This window comes from Diospyros lotus, chromosome 12 (assembly GCF_014633365.1).
Source record: "Diospyros lotus cultivar Yz01 chromosome 12, ASM1463336v1, whole genome shotgun sequence".
In the NCBI taxonomy this organism is placed as follows: Eukaryota; Viridiplantae; Streptophyta; class Magnoliopsida; order Ericales; family Ebenaceae; genus Diospyros; species Diospyros lotus.
Window position 1 is genome coordinate 2,958,397 of NC_068349.1, and position 20,881 is coordinate 2,979,277.

Here is a 20,881-nt window from a genome sequence, read left to right on the forward strand (position 1 = left end):
GAACATAAGAGATTGTCGGAATTAGCTCTTTGTTAGATAACGTAGACATTCGTTTCTCACTCATGTGACTGAGCCTCTTATGCCATAACTCAACAACACCATCATTTTCCATTACATTCACAATGCCTCTAGAAATTTTATCCTACATCACATATAAAGACAAAGATTTGTTATGTAATACCCCGGGAGCCTAGAGGAGAATAGTATATATCGAGGATAGGTAAGGAAGGAAATAATACCAGCTGGATACCTTTTGCGCTGAATGTTGGCAAAGAACTCCCAAGTTAAGCGTGCTTGACCTGGGGTAATCCAAGGATGGGTGACCCTCCTGGAAGTTCGCGTAGACCCATCAGGGTAAGTTGTTCCGGTCCTTCCTATCGCTCGATGCGGGATGTTACATGTTACCTCTAGTCACAACCATGGAACCTTTTGTAAGCTTCCACTGACTATAACTTAATGTACTGCAAAAACCCTGATCATCAAGTCTCCTGATTGAAATCAAGTTTGGACGAATTTCCGAAACATGCTTAATGCCCTTAAGCACAAGTCTAGTACCATTACTAGTTTCTAAGCAAACATCACCCATGCCAACAATACTGGCCATACCATCATTACCCATCTTGACGGAACTGAAATTACCTAAGGTATATGTAGCAAAGAATTCTTGCCTTGATGTAGCATGAATAGAGGCTCCACTATCAATGACCCAACTGCTTTCATGGCATACAAGATTCACAACATTTTCATAAAAAACAACAAGAAACTCTTCGATAGTGGCTGCCACTCGTTCCTCGTATCTCCCTAATTCTTTCCTTTTCCATTTTTGTTCTCTCTCTTCAGCTTCCAACAGTTCTTTTTAATGTGCCCCTTTTTATGGTAGTGATAGCATTTTACATTGGCAAACTTGTTTGACTTGCCTCGGCTTTTACTATTAATTCTTTTTTAATCCCGATTCAAACTCCTCCCCCTTGACTTAGTAACCATAACATTAGATTGTGAGGAACTCGATTGTGACCTTTTTCTCATTTTCTCATTTAGAGTGATGCTCTTTGCTAAGTCCATGGAGATAACACTATTTGGAGCAGAGTTAGAAAGTGACATTCTAAATGTCTCCCAAGAATCCGATAATGTACTAAGAAGTTATAGATCCTGAATCTCATCATCAAATTTGATTCCCATACCAGACAATTGATTGAACAATCCTTGAAATGCATTCAAGTGATCTGATATCAGTGTTCCTTCTACGTATTTCAAATCAATCATCTTCTTGATGAAGAAAAACTTATGATTTCCAATCTTTCGAGCATACAATTGCTTTAGCTTCAACCACAAAGAACGAGCATGAGTCTCACTACTAACATGATTTAATACATTATCATCCACCCATCGTCTAATCAACCCACACACTTGGTGATGTATCAAAGTCCATTCAACGTCAGATTTATCAATAGGTTTCTCTTCGGCAAACACAGGTAAAGAGTAATATTTCACATAAAGAAGATCTTCCATCTTACCTTTCCATAGATGATAATTTGAACAATTCAAACTGATCATTCGACTAGTATTTGTTTCCGTAGTTTAACACAAGCAAGTAAAAAAAACCTGAACCAAAGCTCTGATACCACTTTTTGGGATCAATATTCCAAATCCCTTCTTGTGAAAATCTGTGAGGAAACAAAACAACTTTCCAAATAGCAAGTGCAATCACAAAAGTAAAGAAGACAACCAATTTACGTGAAAAATTCCCTCAATATGAGAAGTAAAAACCACGAGATTGAAGTCCACCCAAAAGTTTTACTAATATCACCAAATCCGGATTACAAAATCATCTCAACAGTCACAAGAGGTAAGAGACAAAACAGAATCAATCTTATCTCAAATCTATAAAATAACTAAAGAGATAATGAAGAATAGACTGAATCAGGAGGCAATGCGAAGATGGCTTGATTCTCGAGGATCTCGATCTCCAAACAGATCTCCACTGCCTAGATCTTAGAACCACGAGTTCAGAACGTACTCTCAAAATTTTAGCTCAATCAGATCAGAATAGACTGTCCGATCGCCTGTTCGATCATTGTTACGCAAGCAAAAAAAGAAATTCAAGCCAAACCACAAATTAGAACCAAAACGGCTCGATTCTCAAGGATCCAGAATCACTTGAAGGTCAAAACAATGCATCACTTGAAGGTCAAAATCTTCACTTCTACTGCAGCAGGAAAGGCAACATCAGTACATACAGAATTCTAGTTTATATTCTCTGCCTAAGATCAAGGGCATTGCCATGAAAAAGAAGTCCCGGCCCATGTCAGAATCTGCCTGCTGAGGACGAATGCCGCCACTGGAGAGTGCAGAACAACCATATCATGTCAAGGAGGTACACTATTTGCAGTTAGTTGTGGCGCTTGTACAATCTTCTTTCTTGCCTCCAAATAAGCAGACTTCTTCTGATACTCCAGAATTGCCCAAAACAGATGCCAAAATCTGATCTCAGGCCATAGCACAGAGGGAGAGTACAAATGGCAGTATGCAGTCTGCCACAAGAGGAAATTGCTCAAGCGGGTCTCACCAGAAGTTCGAATCAGTATATCAGGATCGGGTATGGCTGCCGTATACATATGCCTTTCAATGTCTACCACGCTAATAAGGTCCTCTTCTTGGTTCTTGTCAATGCCCCCCAGTCCAATTAAACCATACCCAGCACCACTTGCATCAAGGACTTTAAGTTCATCGCATTTTTCTTGGCAAGATTCTTGAATGGCATGTGTGATCTCACCCGTGGATGTGTAGGCAATGCAGATTGACAGCACTGCTTTGGAGTTACTGGCAGTGGCTGCCGTAGCCCTATCGGCTGCCAACCTGACAGATCTGCTCAGGAGTTCAAGGTTACCTATGAAGTGAACCCTTACACCATAGCGGTTCACTATGCTCTCTTCTTCGACTAGCCCTTCAATCTTTTCCTGCATCAAATCCATGACCGATTGAACTTCTTCGGGACTTCTTTTGAAATTATCAATGCTGAAAGCATATATTGTTACGTATTTCACACCCAGCTCGCAACAGTGTTGGAGTATCCACATGAGAGCCAAGAATCCAACCCTATGGCCAGATCCTTCTACCAAATTCGGCTTCTTTGCATATCTTCGATTCCCATCCATGATGAATGCAATGTGCTGAGGAATAGGGCCAGCAGAAAGAACTCCTAAAATGCATTTTTGCAGGAACCTTCCTAAGCTCGCTAAGATTCCAGATGCTTGATTACCTCTCTCTTTGTCCATATCAAAAACCTGACAAATGCTACATCTGCTTCCTCCAAACCTATTCATCACAAGAGGAATCTTCAGTTCAAATTTAGATCAAGTCTACAATCTTTTTGCACCTTTTATTTTACGTAACTATGCATGAACAAATGCTCAGTTAACCACATGCTTCAGAAAATATAACTCCATATTGACTTGTAACGTAGTCTACATTCCAGTTCACATTTATTATGTACATTTTTTTTTGGTGCTGTTTTTATCTTGAAAGTCACTTTATGTCGGTCTATCATGTAATTTCTATTATTACGCAAGAAAGAAATTGAACTAAGAAAGCAGAATTAAGTCCTAAATCACAGTGAAATTCATGTCAGTGCTAATTGTGCACTATATCATAGCATTAATGTGACTTAATCTCTACTTTTGGGGTATTTTCTTAACTGATTGCTCCACTTCATGCTTATTTTACAACAAGTTCATTAATAGTTCATGCCTAGAGGTTTTCTAACTGTAAAGGAGACGGTGCCAGAACAAGCCAGCATTCTGATATTTTGTTGCAGAAAGGCATCCCCTGTGCCTACGGGATTGAGTTTCACATCATATGCTTAAATCAGTAGCATCCTACAATAGGGACAGGAAATACAGAACAATATATGCATTTATTATCCTGTAGAAAGAAAATACTTCAAGGCTGACAGAAGAAGTAACTATTATACATTAAGAATGTGTCTTTTTTCTTTCTTTTATTTCCTGATGAGGGAACCTAAAGCAGTCCAAAGCGAAATATATTGGCTCTATGCAAATGAAATATATCTGTGATAGATCATGTTGTTCATATGTAGGCTAAAGGGTGCATGTGATGGTGGCGGCTGCACTACAACGTAATGTCATAAATTTAGTGTTTAAGAATATTTGTTTAGCAAGTTCATGCTTGTCCTTGAATCATGACAAGAAGGAAAAAGAAAGACCATCCAGAAAGTCGTTACCATCGTAAACAGAGCTGACAAGATCTCATTGGACAAGAAAACCGTTACACGATGTCGAATGATATCGTAACCACAAAGGGAAGAAAAATGCTAACGACATCGATTCAGATACTAACAAGAGGAAAGAATGATGATAACAATCCAAACAAAAAGGGAGAAAAAACAAGACACCGTTCTACACATCAACAGTCTTCAAACTCATAATGGGCAACAAAACTAAACTGCAACCAGTGATCAATATTAACAATTAAGCGGCTGGATTGTGTGATTTCAGCTACCAACTTGTTAGCATCTGTGATGATCATTTGAAGATCACTTCTATTGCCATCCATGCCAAATGTACACCCATATCATGATATTGCACAACAAGAACAAACAAACACTGTTCTATTAACCTAAATTCTCTTCACATGAATCTGCTAATTTTCTTGCACTTCTCTAACCCAAGTAAATTCAGCTTCAGCCCTTCATATTTCTTTTCTATTAATACCACGAACCAAAGATCCAAACACACACAGATACACCATAATTGTTGATACCAAAAGCACATTCCCTGGAATAAAGTCATTGAAGATTATAAATTAAAAAAGGATTCAATTGGTTAACCCAGCAGCCATATTAGGTTTTCTGGAATCAATTAACAAAGTTCCAACCAGAGGGCGAGCACTCCAAATCCAAAACACTGAGGCGTAAACCAATGAACAATTAATTGATTGTTAATAACACTGAAACCACGTGGTTTTGACAACATATAAGCCAATAAACACAAAGGCGATGTGTGTATATGAAGGAAACCCAGTTCAAGTTGAAGCAAGAGCAAACGAAAGGATCCAAGCAGTATTATTCACCAATGTATATGCAGATAAAAAAACACTGAACACCGACAAAGATTGATTCTTTATACGCAAAGACACGTATTTGACAGCAAACGGCTAGAAACATAGTTGATTTTTTCCCCTTCTCACCCGTAAATCCTTCACCGGCGGCGAGAAATCTGGTTCTGCTCAATGCATCGACTCGACGGGTTCACTCAGAGGTGCCCCGCCGGGGGGGGGGGGGGGGGGGGGGAAGGGGAGGAAGAGAGAGACAATGCCAGAGACGGTGGCTTCAGATGGAGGTGTTATCGGCTGCGGAACCGACAACTCAGCCTCTTCGGGGGCGTTCAAATAGAAAAGCGCCAACTCATCTGTAGCTTTTCCTTTTTTCAATTTTGAACCATCCAACCTAATCTTAGGTAATGATCTTAGTAGATAAACATTTGCTCTTATCTTTGTCAATTTATCGACTGTCTCTATTTATGAAAACAATCTCGGAACTTAATCATTAATCTACGAATCAAATCGAAACTCTAATCTTAATTAATTACCAAATCTCAATCTTTAATTAACAAAGACTAAGAACATGTTCGTACAACAGGATTTATACATGATTGGAATGATCAAACACAAGCCCTTCTCTCAAATTAATCAAACTAAAACACAGGCTATAGTTATTAATCAAATCAAATTAAGCCAAAAGCCTGTTTGCTGTTTCAATCATCAGCTTACTTAAAGCTTAAAACAGCCCAAAGCAGACTCAGCATCGCACGATTTGCCAGTGAAGGCGCCAAAGAAGTCTCTGTAAGTGAAGGCTCTATAGACCGGCGGCCCAGTGGAATGGCTAGAGCCCTTCACCAGAGCTTTTGCAGGCTCTATTAGCACCTCATGAGATGGAATCAGAAAGGTCCCAATGGTGGTCCGAGCCTTCTCCTTATGTGTCACCACCCTATGTTTTGGGCTCGTAAGTCTCTCATTGCTGATCACCTGCACAATCAATTACAAGATTTTCAGCTTAAGGAAGAACCCTATACTGATGTTGTGATTAAACTCATGAATATGGGTAAATATACCCGTAATTGGAGGCCTGGAATGACCAGGAAAGCATGGGGAAGAGGCTCAACGCCAAGCCACTGCCCATCCTTGAGGACTTGGAGCCCCAGAACGTCGCATTGATGGAGAGCTGTGATCAGGTTAGGGTCACAATGTTCGGGCATTCCCAGAGTCAAGCTCGGGTCTGGGCATGGAATGTGATGGTTCACTGATATCAACTGTGTCTTGCTCAATTCACCTTCAAAGTATCCATCTTCAATCCCCAGACCTTCGCTTATTAAACCCAATATCCTCATCAGCAGCTTCCTCACTTCAACTGAATATCTCCCCACAACTTCCCTTCAAATCAGAGATATATATACATATCGTCTCAAGTTAATTAACAAGATCAGTTAATTAATCTCCTTCAAACTCGGCCTAATTGATCAACGGGGGCTAGATAGTCAATTACCGGTATCGGGTCGGTTTCTGGGGCCAAAGATGGATGTAATCCTCTAAAGGGTGGCAGCGGTGGGTGAAATTGTCCCTCCAGTAATGGTGCTCCTCTTTGTCATAGTTCAAAGTGCTTGAGTAGAGCCTGCAGGCTTTGTCTGGGTCATTGGAGAAGAAGCTTGCCTTGTACTTGGCTGGCAGGCTGAAGAACTCCTTGAACACGCTTAAGGTGTCGTCCATCAGAGCTTCTGAAACACCATGGTTGATCACCTGCTCATTCTTGATCAGAACCCCAAGTCTCCAACCAAACAATTCAAAAAAAAAAAAAAAAAAAAATTAAACCCAAGTTGCAGACAGACGGACCTGAAAGCATCCGAGCTCTTGGCAAGCTTCCAGAATGGTTTGGATGGTTCCATTGGCATCATCGGACAGGGAGCTTTCCAGATCAAGGACTGGAAGGTCTTTGAAGAAAGGAGCAGTACTGGCCTGCTCATTAGGTCTTCTATCAGCTGGGAAAGTGTAACTTTCTGGTACAGTCTCAACATTAGACCAATTTGAAATCATCACATCCATTGCTTGCTGCTGCAACATTAGACTTGATTTGTGGGTCAATTGCCGGAACCTCCATATTTTACGAGATATATAACGACAAGGTCTTAGTCCCCAGCATCAGAAGAATAAGATTCCATCGTAACATTATGGCAGCAATATTGACGTTTGCAATGGGGCAATATCCCTACCCTTCATGCAAATACAATTAATAAGACACATTAATTAATTAATAAATTAAGCATGCGGATAACCTGTTTAAAGATATCCTTCTATATGGGATTTGATGGGTGATTTGTGGATTAATTATATATCATGAAACCTAATTAAGCCACTATCAGCTAACGTTTCTACATGCCCCAATTGCAGTTTTGAATAATATTCCTCCTAATCAAACTTAATTGAGCTGGTCCCCCAAGTGAGCTTTGATGATTGTTATGTATTGGAAAGTTTATATATATATATATATATATAAAGGTTTTCCTTTCACTAAAACAAGTTCCATTTCATTTAATTTGCGCATTGATAACTCTCAATCATTCAATGAATCCAAAAATGATCTGATCTTTCTGATGTGGCCAATTTTGATTTTTCTGATGTGGCCAATTCTGGGCTGTTGATGTACTTGTGATGAGATGTTGTGTATAAAGGTGATCAAATTTCGATCTAGATAGAGAGAATTCAGTTCTAATATTAATCATAATTAATTTTTGTCTAGTTGAATCCCGATTCAAAATCTAAAACTATTTACGGTGATTAAATATTAAATATTAATAATAAATAAATTAAAATATAATATATAATATATAATATATTGTATATACATAATACAATACGATATCTTTTTAAAAATTCATATTAAAAGAAGGGATAAAAGTGTGGATCAATTTGGACCGATCTTGTTTTAATAACAATTGAACGGTTTGAAATCTTTACAAATTTCAATCTTGGTATAATCTAAACTAAATGAATATCTCTACATACATATATATTACGATGCATGAAAACTTCTTCGGGGTGTTATTTCTGCGTTTCTAAAACATTTTCGTTTTCAAAACATCAAGAAACGTTTTTGGGTTACTTTTATAATTTTAAAAACTTTTTATGGCCATTTCATAATATTAGAAAATATTAAAAACGTTTTTTTAATTTAAAAACACATTTTCATCCATGAATAAAATAATTTTTTTTCTTTCTCTAACTCAAAATTCTTAATTTTTTCTAGAATTTGTTTTCAAAATTTGTTTGATATATTATGAAATTTATTTTTATTTTTAAATTGAATAACTATTTTTTATAATTTATATTTAAAATTATATTTACAAAGAGGACCCTATATTTTTTTATTTAAATATTTTTATTTCTTACTTTTTAAAAAAATGACGCTTCTCTGTTTCTATTTCGTATCATATTCGTTTTTTATTTTAGTTTTTGTATAACCTACCATATACATGTACGCACACATTAATAAAAAATCTATAATTAATAGAAATTATGAGAAAATAAAATAAAATCTAATATAATTTAATCTTAATGTCTATGTCTACGATTTTTCAATAATAGAATAGTTCGTACTAGCCAGTAGTTTTGCATAACGTAATCGTTTCTATCAAATTATATTTTTAAATGAAGGACCAATTATTTAAAAATGAGTGACGAAGACTTTTATTATATGGACAAATGACCTTATCATAATTGAGACGCAAAATTGGCTAGATTTGAATTTTTTTTTTATAAATAATGATAAAATAAGAAGGGTTACTTTTTCATATATATATATATTACAACGCCACCTATGGTCAGATTAGATTTTTTGTACCTGTCTGTATCTTCTATTGACCATTGGGTTTTCATTTAACATATTTAATCTTAATTAGATATGAATTTGAGGATTTATTTACTTAAAAATGTTCATACACATTTATTTTTAATATTTTGTACTGAAGAAAAAACTTTATCAAAGTTGATTATAATTATAAGATTTTAATTAATTTTACGAGAACTAGTGGTCCATAATATTTTAAAATATTTTAATATTATTGTTGTCTGAGTATAATAATAAAATTTATATTATGAGATTCGTCTTTGAGCCATTTGTACTCTAAGAAAAAAACCAATTAGAGGATACATGACATTCTCTGTACAAACACTTTGATGTTTAACTTATATTCTCTCAAAATGCAAAAGAAATCACATAGATTTTTAATTAGTATATATGACTAACTTTTTTTATAATAAGAGTTCACTTATTTATAGTTGAGTTTGAGGGATTTGTGATAACTATATTTAATATTTCGAGATCAACAATGATTTGGCTTATCCTTATTCGTTACACAGTTTTTAGATAAAATTTCAAAGTCATTTATTTGTATTTTTTTGTTCTGAAAATGTCCCGCATGGGAGTCTTTTGAGAAACTTGGCCAAGTTACTCGAATCATCCTTTTGTTGGGAGTCTATTAATTGGACGATTTTTTGGAGACCTTTCTTCTTGGAGGGTTTATCAAGCTCTTTTTGGCTCTCTCTTTCATTTTGTCTCTTATATTTTATTTTTAACTTTTAAGATTATCCTTTAATAGGTTTCATGATTAAACTGATATGTATTAAGTGGGTGAATCCCTTTGCCTTAAGTTCTTCTCCCTTAAGATCTCTCTCTAGTTTTACTTAAGATTTTCTTATGGGTCTCTTATTGGGTCTATTTAATTAGGTTTGTCCATATACACATCAATTACTCATAATTTTTTTCTTTGGATTCCTTGGAGGGCAAAGTGGCTTTTGTTGTCATTTATTTGCTGGATAACCAAGTGTATCTATAGTAGGTCTTTGTTTCCTATAACCCGTTTATTTTATAGTTGTCTTAAACCCTTTTATGTCTTGGCAATTCTTCGTATTTGTTTTTTAGATAGAGAGCAAAGTGATCCTAAGTCATTGGCTTTAAGGTTTTTCTTGCTTGGCCTTTTTTTACATTTGGCTCTTTATTGTGTGTTCTCACGAGCCTTTTAGTTCATTACATGTTTTAACCTTTTTTATCTTTAGATTGTGTGCATCACAAGAAGTATTTTAGCTTATTGCATGTCTTACCATCCTTTTTGTCTTCTTGGATGGTGATTCCCAGATTGTTCTTACGCTTTTTGCATCTACATCATTCTCATGCATTTTACGCATTGGGTCATGAACTCAAGATCTCGAGAATTGCCACTAATTAAATTGAAAGTTATGGTGCCCAAAAATATCAATACGTTGTGCATAAGGAATGCTATATATCATAACGCAAATGGTAATGGTATTTGTAAATTGTGTTTTGGCATTATATTTTGATCCTTGTAGAATTATAAGTGTTTCTTCTTATACTTAACAACACTTTTATAAATTATTAACTACTTTTTAAAAATTATAAACACTTTTAATATGTGTAAAAAGTGTTGATAATTTTAAAAATAACAAATCAATATCAAAACACTAAAAATAACATTTTCCTAACCCAAAAGAGGAGGGGACCAAGTTTAAGATGATGTCTTCATTTTAGGACCCCTTCGCTATATTAGTCACCCCAATCATAAAAATATAGGAGGTTGCTTGAACATGAACAATACTAGAACAATAAAGATATATAAATTATAATGATAAAAAATTATCCTTGAGTAGTCAACTATCGCTATTTGCTCCGTTTCCATATCTCAAGTAATAAAAAGATAGTACGTGTTCTTCTATACACTCTGAATCTAAAAGATAGATCAACAAATTCAACTCCCGAATTATAATTTATAAGGTGATAATATGTGTTATTCTATATAGTCTAAATCTAAATGATAGATCAACAAATTCAACTCCCAAATCACAATTTTGGAGAATTCGACACGAATTTACAAGATTAGCTGTAATTTAATTTGGCCTATCGAACCATCTATCAATCTGAAGCTGTTGAGTTGGGGAATTTAAAAAAAAAAAACCCAATGTTCCATTTAGCCCAACCTATATAAGGATCAAGATTTCTCAAAATAACGGAATCTAACTCATATTGCTTAGTATATATGCCACTTGTTGATACTCCCTATTGGCAACAGTGAAGGTTAAATTAAAGAAATTCTACTTGCAGGCACTCCTAGTGAGACATGCTTCCATGACATCCCAACGATCATCACACACACATATAGAAAGAGATGTTGATTATTTTTAACTCAGAAAATACATACTTTTTACTGTTCGAGTTATTAAATATATATCATACGTTCTTGCTTGCCAGTAATCAGTACTGAGAATTAAAACTCAAAACCCATTTATGAATTCTCACCCAAAAGAGGTGTCAATGGGGATCAGTGATTCAAACTGGTCTGAAATTGAGAAGGGAGCAAGGTTTGTCCCAAACTGGTCCAAACACCTCCAATCCGTGCCCGAAGATTTTGTGTTTCCACCGGGTCAAAGACCCGGCAAGCTCACTGTTCTTCCAGCCAACGGCCCAGTAATCGACCTTAATCAAGCTGCTAATCATGATCCTTCTCTAGCAGCTCACCAAATTATAGAAGCAAGCCGGGAGTTTGGATTCTTCCAGGTCCATAATTAGTCGTAATTATTACCCAGCTCCATCTGCATGTTCTGCTAATTATATATATATATATATATATAGAAATGAATATTAATCTGAAACAGGTGACCAACCATGGGATTTCGAAGAAATTAACGGATGAAGCAATTGGTGTGGCCGAGGAGTTCTTCGAGATGCCGGCCGAGGTCAAGGCCAGCGTGTTCACGCCAGACGCCAGTAAAAGTTGCAGGCTTTATACCAGCAGCCTTGTTTACGACACTGAAAGGTTCCATTTCTGGCGAGACAACTTGACTCATCCTTGTCCTTCTTCCCAGGATTGTTTCCATCTTTGGCCTTTCAAGCCTGCTAGATACAGGTTCATCGCCAAATCTACCATTTTCTTAATCCCTATTCCTTTTATTGAACAATTAAATTAATTAATTAATTGTCAGGGAAGTGATAGGAGAGTACACAGCAGAAGTGAACAAGCTGCTGATGAGGATTTTGGACTTGATCCAGCAAGGACTGGGCCTAGAATACGGGATCTTCCGAGAGGAGATGAGAAGAAGACAGTTACTTGGAGTCAACCACTACCCTCCATGCCCGGACCCAAGTTTGGCCCTGGGAGCTCCTAGACACTCAGACCCCAATCTCATATCCATTATCAACGATGGGGGCAAGCCAGGGATCCAGTTCTTGAAAGATGGGCAATGGTTCAACATTGAGCCCATTCCTAATTCTTTCACAGTCTTCATAGGCTGCCAGTTACAGGTACACGGATATGTATATGGATCTCCACCCCCATCATATAGTGATTAATTAAGTTTATGTTTATATTGTGTATATATGTTCGCTTAGATTATCAGTAATGACAAACTGAGGAGCGCGGAACATCGAGTGGTGACGAGCTCAGAAAGGGATCGAACGGCGCTTTGCAACTTCATGATACCCTCTGAAGAATGCTTCATAGAGCCTGAAAGGGCTTTGGTGAGTGCTTCCAATCCGCCCGTGTACAGAGGACTCAAATACAAGGAGTTCCTGAATATCTATGCGGAGAAGCTGGCTGAATATCAGGCTGTAATGGAGAGCTGTAAGCTGCAAGCTTCAACTAATATTGATCAACTCGATTGATCTCCAGACCCATCAATATTGCTACCATTATCCTAAGTTGTGTTGGACTGCCCTGTTTAATGTTTAATGTTCAATGTTTAATGTTTATATATATAATACATCAATTCACAAGTCACATCAGTTTGGATATTTAAATAGTACCAATCAACCAACACAAACATATATTAACAAAACTTGTATTCATATTTTAATTAGGTTCTACTTTTTAATCAAATTGGATGTTTATTTAAATTGGGTTTGTTAATTTGTCACCTCATGTCACTTGTTAAGATATATTTAATGTATTTTATTTTTAATATTAAATATTTTTATTAGTTAACAATAAATACATTATATTTTAAAATATTTTACCAATTAATAAAAATATTTTAATATTAAAAATAAAATATATTAAATGAGCATTAAAAAATAAAATGACTAATTTACCTTTGAAGAGTCACCCATAATAATATGTCATGTATCTCAAATAATAAGATGATAATATATGTTCTTTTATCTAATCTAAATTTAATAAATAAATCAACAGATTTAACTTTGAAATCTCAATTCTAAAGAATTTGACACAGATTTAGAAGATTAGCCATTAGTTAATCTGACCTAACGAATAATTCATGAATTCAAGACGATCGAGGTTTATCGCTGAACTTATATAAAGACAAGATTACTTCAAGTAAAAAATTAAATGAAGAGATTTAGTTCCGCTCTTACTTACAAACAAACAGTCATACTGAAATCTCAAGACTGAACCAACCATCATCACACACACATATTTTTACTAATAGTAAGTTTCTTCATAAATGTTTCAGATCCCATTAAGACAAAATATATATATATATATATATATAAGAAGAAGAAAGCTCTTCAAGTTTATTATATATATATCATGCATTCTTGCTTGCCAGTAAACAGTACTGAGCATTAAAACTCAAGAGCCATTTATGAATTCTCAGCAAAAAGAGGCGTCGATGGGGATCAGTGTTTCAAACTGGTCTGAAATTGAGAAGGAAGCAAGGTTTGTCTCAGATTGGTCCAAACACGTCCAATCCTTGCCCGAAGATTATGTGTTTCCACCGGGTCAAAGACCCGGCAAGCTCACTGTTCTTCCAGGCAACAGCCCAGTGATCGACCTTAATCAAGCTGCTAATTATGATCCTTCTCTAACAGCTCACCAAATTCTAGAAGCAAGCCGGGAGTTTGGATTCTTCCAGGTCCATAATTAGTCGTAATTTACCCAGCTCCATCTACATGTTCTGCTAATTATATATTATATATATATATATATAGAAATGAATATTAATCTGAAACAGGTGACCAACCATGGGATTTCGAAGAGATTAACGGATGAAGCAATTGGTGTGGCCGAGGAGTTCTTCGAGATGCCGGCCGAGGTCAAGGCCAGCGTGTTCACGCCAGACGCCGGTAAAAGTTGCAGGCTTTATACCAGCAGCTTTGTTTACGACACTGAAAGGTTCCATTTCTGGCGAGACAACTTGACTCATCCTTGCCATGCTTCCCAGGATTGCTTCCATCTTTGGCCCCTCAAGCCTGCTAGATACAGGTTCGTCGCCAAATCTACCATTTTCTTAATCCTTAATCCTTGTGTTAGACAATTAAAAATTAATTAATTGCCAGGGAAGTGATTGGAGAGTATACAGTAGAAGTGAACAAACTGCTGCTGAGGATATTGGACTTGATCCAGCAAGGACTGGGCCTAGAATACGGGTTCTTCCGAGAGGAGATGAGAGGAAGCCAGTTACTTGCAGTCAACCACTACCCTCCATGCCCGGACCCAAGTTTGGCCCTGGGAGCTCCTAGACACTCAGACCCCAATCTCATATCCATTATCAACGATGGGGGCAAGCCAGGGATCCAGTTCTTGAAAGATGGGCAATGGTTCAACATTGAGCCCATTCCTAATTCTTTCACAGTCTTCATAGGCTGCCAGTTACAGGTACACGTATATATGTATATGGATCTCCGTCCCCATCATATAGTGATTAATTAAGTTTATGTTTACATTGTGTGTATACGTTCGCTTAGATTATCAGTAATGACAAACTGAGGAGCGCGGAACATCGAGTGGTGACGAGCTCAGAAAGGGATCGAACGACGCTTTGCAACTTCATGATACCCTCTGAAGAATGCTTCATAGAGCCTGAAAGGGCTTTGGTGAGTGCTTCCAATCCGCCCGTGTACAGAGGACTCAAATACAAGGAGTTCCTGAATATCTATGCGGAGAAGCTGGCTGAATATCAGGCTGTCATGGAGAGCTGTAAGCTGCAAGCTTCAACTAATATTGATCAACTCGATTGATCTCCAGACCCATTGATATTGCCACCATTATCCTAAGCTGTGTTGGACTGCCCTGTTTACTGTTTAATGTTTAATGTTTGGGAAATTCTATTCACAACGAGCATTTTAAGCAATTGAAAATTTAGTTTTATTCTTCTATTTTTTACAATCAATTTAATAATTTTTTGTAGTAAATATTTTTCAAAAATACCCTCTTCTACACAAGCAGCCATTCACACATATTCATTTCTTTAACATCTTCAAACCTCAACAATTTTGATTCACAAATATAAGTTTCACGAGACAAGTTTACAAAATAAAAAACATATATATACATACATAAACACATATATATATACAATACAGACACACAAATATATATTCTATCCACTTTCCCTTTCGTTACCAACCATACAATGCTGCCCAAACACAAAAAAAAAATTCACAATGAGCAAAAACAAAAAATAGATGAAAATAAATAATCACACACTATATATATATAAAGACACACATACATATATATACATGCACACACAGACACACAAACATATATATACGCACACATACATATAAATATATATATATAGAAAGAAAGCTTGACGGCCATGGCTGCCGAGCTTCATCAATCGCCCATAATCTCATATATATATATATATATATATATACAAACACACACATACATATATATACACGCACACACAGACACAAACATATATATATACGCACACATACATATAGATATATATACATGGCCGTCGAGCTTCATCAATGACGCCCCTGAACCCTAGAGTTTAGGGGCCTTACAGTGCCCCGAACTCCAACGTTCGGGGCACACTAAAAGCTCCCGAATGCTGGAGTTCGGGCCCCCGGATGTTCGAGTTCGGGGAGTTTGCTGAACTCCAGAGTTCGAGGGTGTCATTGATAAAGCTTGGCGGCCATGGTCGCCGAGCTTCATTTCTCTATATCTATATATATATCTAGTGTTCAAAAACGCGCTAGGCGCTAGTCGGGCGCCAGGCTGGGGCCTAGCGCCTAGGGCGCCTAGGCGGGGCCTAGGCGGCGACTAGGAAAAATGATTTTTTTTTTCCTAAAAACCTTTTGATGTAATTTGATATTATTTTCAGGTAAATCAAAGTTGAAAAGACAAGTGAAATAATGGAATTAAGACTCAAAAAATAAACTATTATATTAGTTATAAGTTCAAGAAGGTAGAAGTAGCAATAATACAACATAAACCATATCCGAAGAATCTAAGTCTAACTATTTAATTGGTCTTCTTCCTCTCCATATTCTTCCAATACACGATCTTCATCGGACTCAAAATCAAATTCATTGATTTCTTGCTCATCTTCTTCTTCTGATTGAAAATCATCTTCATGAAGCTCTCTCATCCTAGAACTTCTTCGAGCTTGAAGCATCTTGTCTGCTCCCGATGCTTCACCAACCACTTCCCAAGTAAACCCCGTACCAGGCTCAACTTCTTCATCATCTTCTCCATCAACGATCCATCCTTGTGCATTACTAGCATCACTAGCAAGTAGCACATCAACATTCCTTTCCTTCTCCCTTTTGTGCTTATTCATCAATTTCGCGTTAAATTGAACATAGACTAGATTGTTCAATCGATTCACGTCTAGTCTATTTCTTTTCTTCGTATGTATCTACATAAATAAAATAAAAGCAATATCAATATAAATGATAATTGAATAAGGATAACTAATTGATAGTAAATAAATATAATTCATATGTACACTAACCCCTTCAAAAGTGCTCCAATTTCTTTCACAACCGGATGAACTAGTGGTTAACGAGAGAATCTTTCTCGCCATTCGTTGCAAGTTTGGAGTTTGATTTCCATAAGTCATCCACCATGTAACTACATAGGTCAAACAAGTATAAAGTAAACAAATTTAATTTATACACTAATACACAATAGAAAGGATTAAAAGAATTTTATACCTGGATTATAATTGTCATCATTTTTCGCACACCCTTGAGTTGCCCACGATTTTCCAAAAGCTCCATCTTTACGAGTATACTTTGGCAACTCAACATTTATAACATGGCCTTGCAATTCACCATCATAATGATAAAACATCTCCACATAGTTAAAAAGCCCATCCATCACTTCATTATCAAGTTGTATATCCATATCCTTGAAAAAGTAGTAGGGATTCAAAAGGTAAGCTGCAAAATGTAGTGGACTATCTAGCCTATCTTTTACCCTTGCTTCAATAATCTCCATAATAGGCTTATAGTTCTTTTCAAGATTATTTAAGGCCTCCTTAATATCTTCCTTTGCTTGCTTAATCTCTCCACATAAAAAGCCCATAGAAGGCTTTCTATCCGCATCAACAATTCGAAGCACCTTCACCAAAGGTGCAAAAACTTTAAGGCATATAGTCACACCATTCCAAAAAGCAATACTCATCACAGTAGCATAGGCTGCTTTCCCTTTAACAATCTTTGACCATTTGCACTCCTCCCATTCGGAGCTGGTAAACATTGCCCTCAATTGGGCCTTTTTCTCCATCAAACTCTGTAAAGTCAAGAAAGCAGAAGCGAATCTAGTAACTCCTGGTCTCACTATATCCCTCTTCTTCGTAAATGACCTCATTAAGGACAAGCTCTTATGGTGTGCATAAATGAAGATTGTGAAACTCTTGGCCTGATCAATGACTTTCTTATACTTCGGCAGTTTTCCAATACTTTCAAGCATCAAATTGATGGTGTGAGTAGCACATGAGGTCCAAAAGATATTTGGCCTCTTCACCTTCAATAATTTTGCCGCTCCCATATTATTGGCAGCATTATCGGTTACTACTTGGATGACGTTTTGTGGCCCAACTTGCTCAATGCATTTATCCACATACTCAAAGATAAGTTCACTTGTATGTGCTTCATCTGAAGACTCTCTAGAAGAAAGGAAAGCAGTACCTGCATTAGAATTAACACATATGTTCATGATGCTCCTCCTTTTTCTATCTGTCCAAGCATCTGTCATAATGGAGCACCCAGTTTGTGCCCACTCTTCTTCATGCTTCTTCAATAACTCTTTTATTCTGTCAACTTCCCCCTTTAATAGTGGTTCCTTCAATTGGTATTGACTGGGAGGTTTGAAGCCCGGCCCAAATTGACCAACCGCCTCAACAAACAATTTGAAGCTATCATTGTCAATCGCATTGAAAGGTATACCAGCTTCATACACCCATCTAGCACAATATTGACGAACAGACTGTGTTCTCTCTTTAAATAGTGCTTCACTAATAGTTTGTTGCCTTTGGCTCATTCTCGCACTCAAACAAGTTTCAGGGCTGATGGAGCTTGCAAACTTATCGATAGGGCCAAGAGTACGGGACGTTTTTCTGCTACCTAACTCTTGCAATTCATCTTCATCATCCCCTTCCACTCTTTCGGAGATATTAACAGTTGATCTCATCAAATCTTCCTCCTTCTTCTTATTTTTCCTCTTATTCTTTGCCTCGGCAATAGCATTCTTACATTTGGCTTGATCTGTTGGAGAAGATTTTGGACATGCAGAAACATTTCCAGAAATGTGGCCAATGTGTTCTTTTACTCTGTAAACACCTCCAGACATAATTTTACCACACAACTTACATTTAATTTTATCCATATTTTTCGGATCAATTAACATTCCATACTCCCATCCGACATCATTTGACTTCCTTTTAAGAATTGAGGAGGCCTCGGACGATGCTCCCGTACTTCCAGTCCTATCCGAATCATTCATTTCACTTCCCGACTCCTGTTTTTCCCTGAGTATTGAATAATTTCAATAATATACATTAAAATTTAACTAAAACTCATCAAATGAAATGAAATCAGCTGCTACTTGAAGCAGCAAGCTGACGCAGCAAGCTTGCATATTGCTTGCTTGCTGCTTCAACGAGCAGCAAGCAAGCAATATGCAAGCGAGCCATGAGTAGCTTTGCGTTGCTGCTTGCTGCTGAGTTGCTGCAGAAAGGCAAGCTTGCGTTGGCGGAGGAAGATGGATGGTTGGATACATACCGCAGCAAGACGCGAACGGCGACGAGAGAGAACGACCAACAGGCAACAGGTGAGGTCGGCAGTAACGAGAGAGCAAGACCAAGAGAAGAGATCAATGGCGGTGGCGAACAACCAAGAAGAGATCGAAGGCGAGAGAGAGAGAGAGAGGAGCCGCGATGAACACAACCAGAGAGAGAAAGGGAAAGGGGATCGGGAAATAGAGAAAGGGAGGGGGAAAAAAGGTTGGCCCAAGACGCGCACGACCTAGGTGGCCCAGGTCGTGCGCGACCCAGGCGGCCGCCCAGGCGGTTAGGCGCCGCCTGGTTCGCCTAGGCGGCGCCGCGAACCGATTAGTCGGCCATGGCGCATAGGGCTACCGAGTAGCCCTAAATCGATGCGGCCGGTTGCTGCTCAGCGCCTAGGCGGCGCTTAGGCGGCCGCCTAGGCCGAATTTTCGAACACTGTATATATCTATATATATGTTTGTGTGCTTTTCTTCTATGTATGTGTGCGTGTATATATATATATATATGTTTGTTGTGTTAATGTATACATGTATATATAGGTGCAACTGTTAATATATATATATGTATATATATGTGTATTTTTTGTTGTATTGATATTTTTTTATTATATTATATACCTTGGATATGATATTTTTTTGTTCTATTATCTTCGTTTTGGAAGGGATGGATGGCGATTTTGAAAGGAATGGATGGCGGGTAATTGATTGAGAAAGAAAGTGAATCTAAGGGTAAAAATGAGTTTTCAAAATAAGATATTTTAGGTATATTAAAATATAGCTGTGAAAAGTAAACCCTTACTGTGAATAGAATTTTCCTTAATGTTTATATATATATAATACATCAATTCACAAATCACATCAGTTTGGATATTAAAATAGTACCAATCAACCAACCCAAACATATATTAACAAAACTTGTATTCATATTTTAATTAGATTCTATTTTTTAATGAAATTGGATGTTTATTTAAATTGGGTTTTGTTAATTTGTCATCTCATGTCAATTGTTAAGATATATTTAATGTATTTAATGACTCGATCAACTCGTGAATTTAAAGTTTAGTGACTAACGAATGATGGATAAGAAACGATTTTAAAATATTAATAATTAGCAAATAACATTTTAAAGTTCAATGATTAAATAATAACAATTTTGAAATATTAGTGACTAATAGGTAATATTTCAAAGTTCAGTGACCAAACAATAACAGAATACAAAATCGAGTGATTATTGGTGTAATTAATCCGTTAATATACCCTTTATTAAATTATTCAAGTGAGTAGTGTATTGATAATTAATTAATGATGTGTGAACGAAGATGTGATTTAAATTTGCAATTAAGATACTCTAAAATAAAATTATATCCTAAATATTTTTTGAAGTGATGAGACACGAGCCAACCCTTTCATTCTAATACTGGATCGATACAGCGCAAGCTTCAGGCTGGACCAAGGTGGGCCAGCCCACTGGGCCTTTGAGGGACTAAATTAGTATTTTAAAAATATAAAAATAATATATAAAATAAAAATTATATTTTCTTGATATAAATTTCTGCAGGTATAAGTCCGTCTCAAGAATGTCTATTTCTGTTGCTTATTCTTTATATGTATAATTAATTAGCATAATAGAGAGTTGATTGTTGTGTGTGTATACATATATATATATATATATGTGATTGGGGTATTCAATAAAATGTGAAATTATTAATTTTATTTTTGAAAAGTATCCAATCTCGCCCTATCATGTGTCTTTATTGGCAAGCAAGAGAAAAATAATATTGGTCTTTTAATCAATCAATATTTAAAGAGTAATCTCA

General features: G+C 36.6%; 5 protein-coding genes across 6 annotated transcripts; 2 read left to right on the top strand and 3 right to left on the bottom strand.

Annotated features, from left to right (window-relative positions):
- Window positions 1-1,784: 1,784 nt before the first annotated feature.
- Window positions 1,785-5,477, bottom strand: LOC127786560 (dehydrodolichyl diphosphate synthase CPT3-like). The gene is made up of 2 exons (XM_052314031.1): window positions 5,206-5,477; window positions 1,785-3,315 (listed from the first exon to the last, which is right to left on the bottom strand). Exon 2 carries the CDS (start codon window positions 3,273-3,275, stop codon window positions 2,367-2,369), a length of 909 nt encoding a protein of 302 aa, XP_052169991.1. The 5' UTR covers window positions 3,276-3,315; window positions 5,206-5,477; the 3' UTR covers window positions 1,785-2,366.
- A 125-nt stretch (window positions 5,478-5,602) lies between these two features.
- Window positions 5,603-7,225, bottom strand: LOC127786543 (hyoscyamine 6-dioxygenase-like). Of its 2 annotated transcripts, none has more exons than XM_052314009.1 (4): window positions 6,904-7,225; window positions 6,560-6,810; window positions 6,129-6,447; window positions 5,603-6,042 (listed from the first exon to the last, which is right to left on the bottom strand). In XM_052314009.1, the coding sequence occupies exons 1-4, from the start codon at window positions 7,129-7,131 to the stop codon at window positions 5,788-5,790; spliced, it is 1,053 nt and encodes a 350-aa protein (XP_052169969.1). In that variant the 5' UTR covers window positions 7,132-7,225; the 3' UTR covers window positions 5,603-5,787. The 2 variants fall into 2 exon arrangements, with proteins under 2 accessions (XP_052169969.1, XP_052169970.1); XM_052314010.1 differs by having other exon boundaries at window positions 6,560-6,788; window positions 6,904-7,046.
- A 4,101-nt stretch (window positions 7,226-11,326) lies between these two features.
- LOC127786537 (hyoscyamine 6-dioxygenase-like) lies at window positions 11,327-12,854 on the top strand. Its single transcript, XM_052314004.1, has 4 exons — window positions 11,327-11,635; window positions 11,734-11,984; window positions 12,061-12,379; window positions 12,467-12,854. Exons 1-4 carry the CDS (start codon window positions 11,366-11,368, stop codon window positions 12,737-12,739), a joined length of 1,113 nt encoding a protein of 370 aa, XP_052169964.1. The 5' UTR covers window positions 11,327-11,365; the 3' UTR covers window positions 12,740-12,854.
- A 765-nt stretch (window positions 12,855-13,619) lies between these two features.
- On the top strand, window positions 13,620-15,182 carry LOC127786538 (hyoscyamine 6-dioxygenase-like). Its single transcript, XM_052314005.1, has 4 exons — window positions 13,620-13,947; window positions 14,047-14,297; window positions 14,372-14,690; window positions 14,780-15,182. The coding sequence occupies exons 1-4, from the start codon at window positions 13,678-13,680 to the stop codon at window positions 15,050-15,052; spliced, it is 1,113 nt and encodes a 370-aa protein (XP_052169965.1). The 5' UTR covers window positions 13,620-13,677; the 3' UTR covers window positions 15,053-15,182.
- A 909-nt stretch (window positions 15,183-16,091) lies between these two features.
- On the bottom strand, window positions 16,092-17,130 carry LOC127786573 (uncharacterized). Its single transcript, XM_052314064.1, has 3 exons — window positions 16,991-17,130; window positions 16,789-16,907; window positions 16,092-16,692 (listed from the first exon to the last, which is right to left on the bottom strand). The coding sequence occupies exons 1-3, from the start codon at window positions 17,127-17,129 to the stop codon at window positions 16,288-16,290; spliced, it is 663 nt and encodes a 220-aa protein (XP_052170024.1). The 5' UTR covers window position 17,130; the 3' UTR covers window positions 16,092-16,287.
- Between the last annotated feature and the right edge of the window lie 3,751 nt (window positions 17,131-20,881).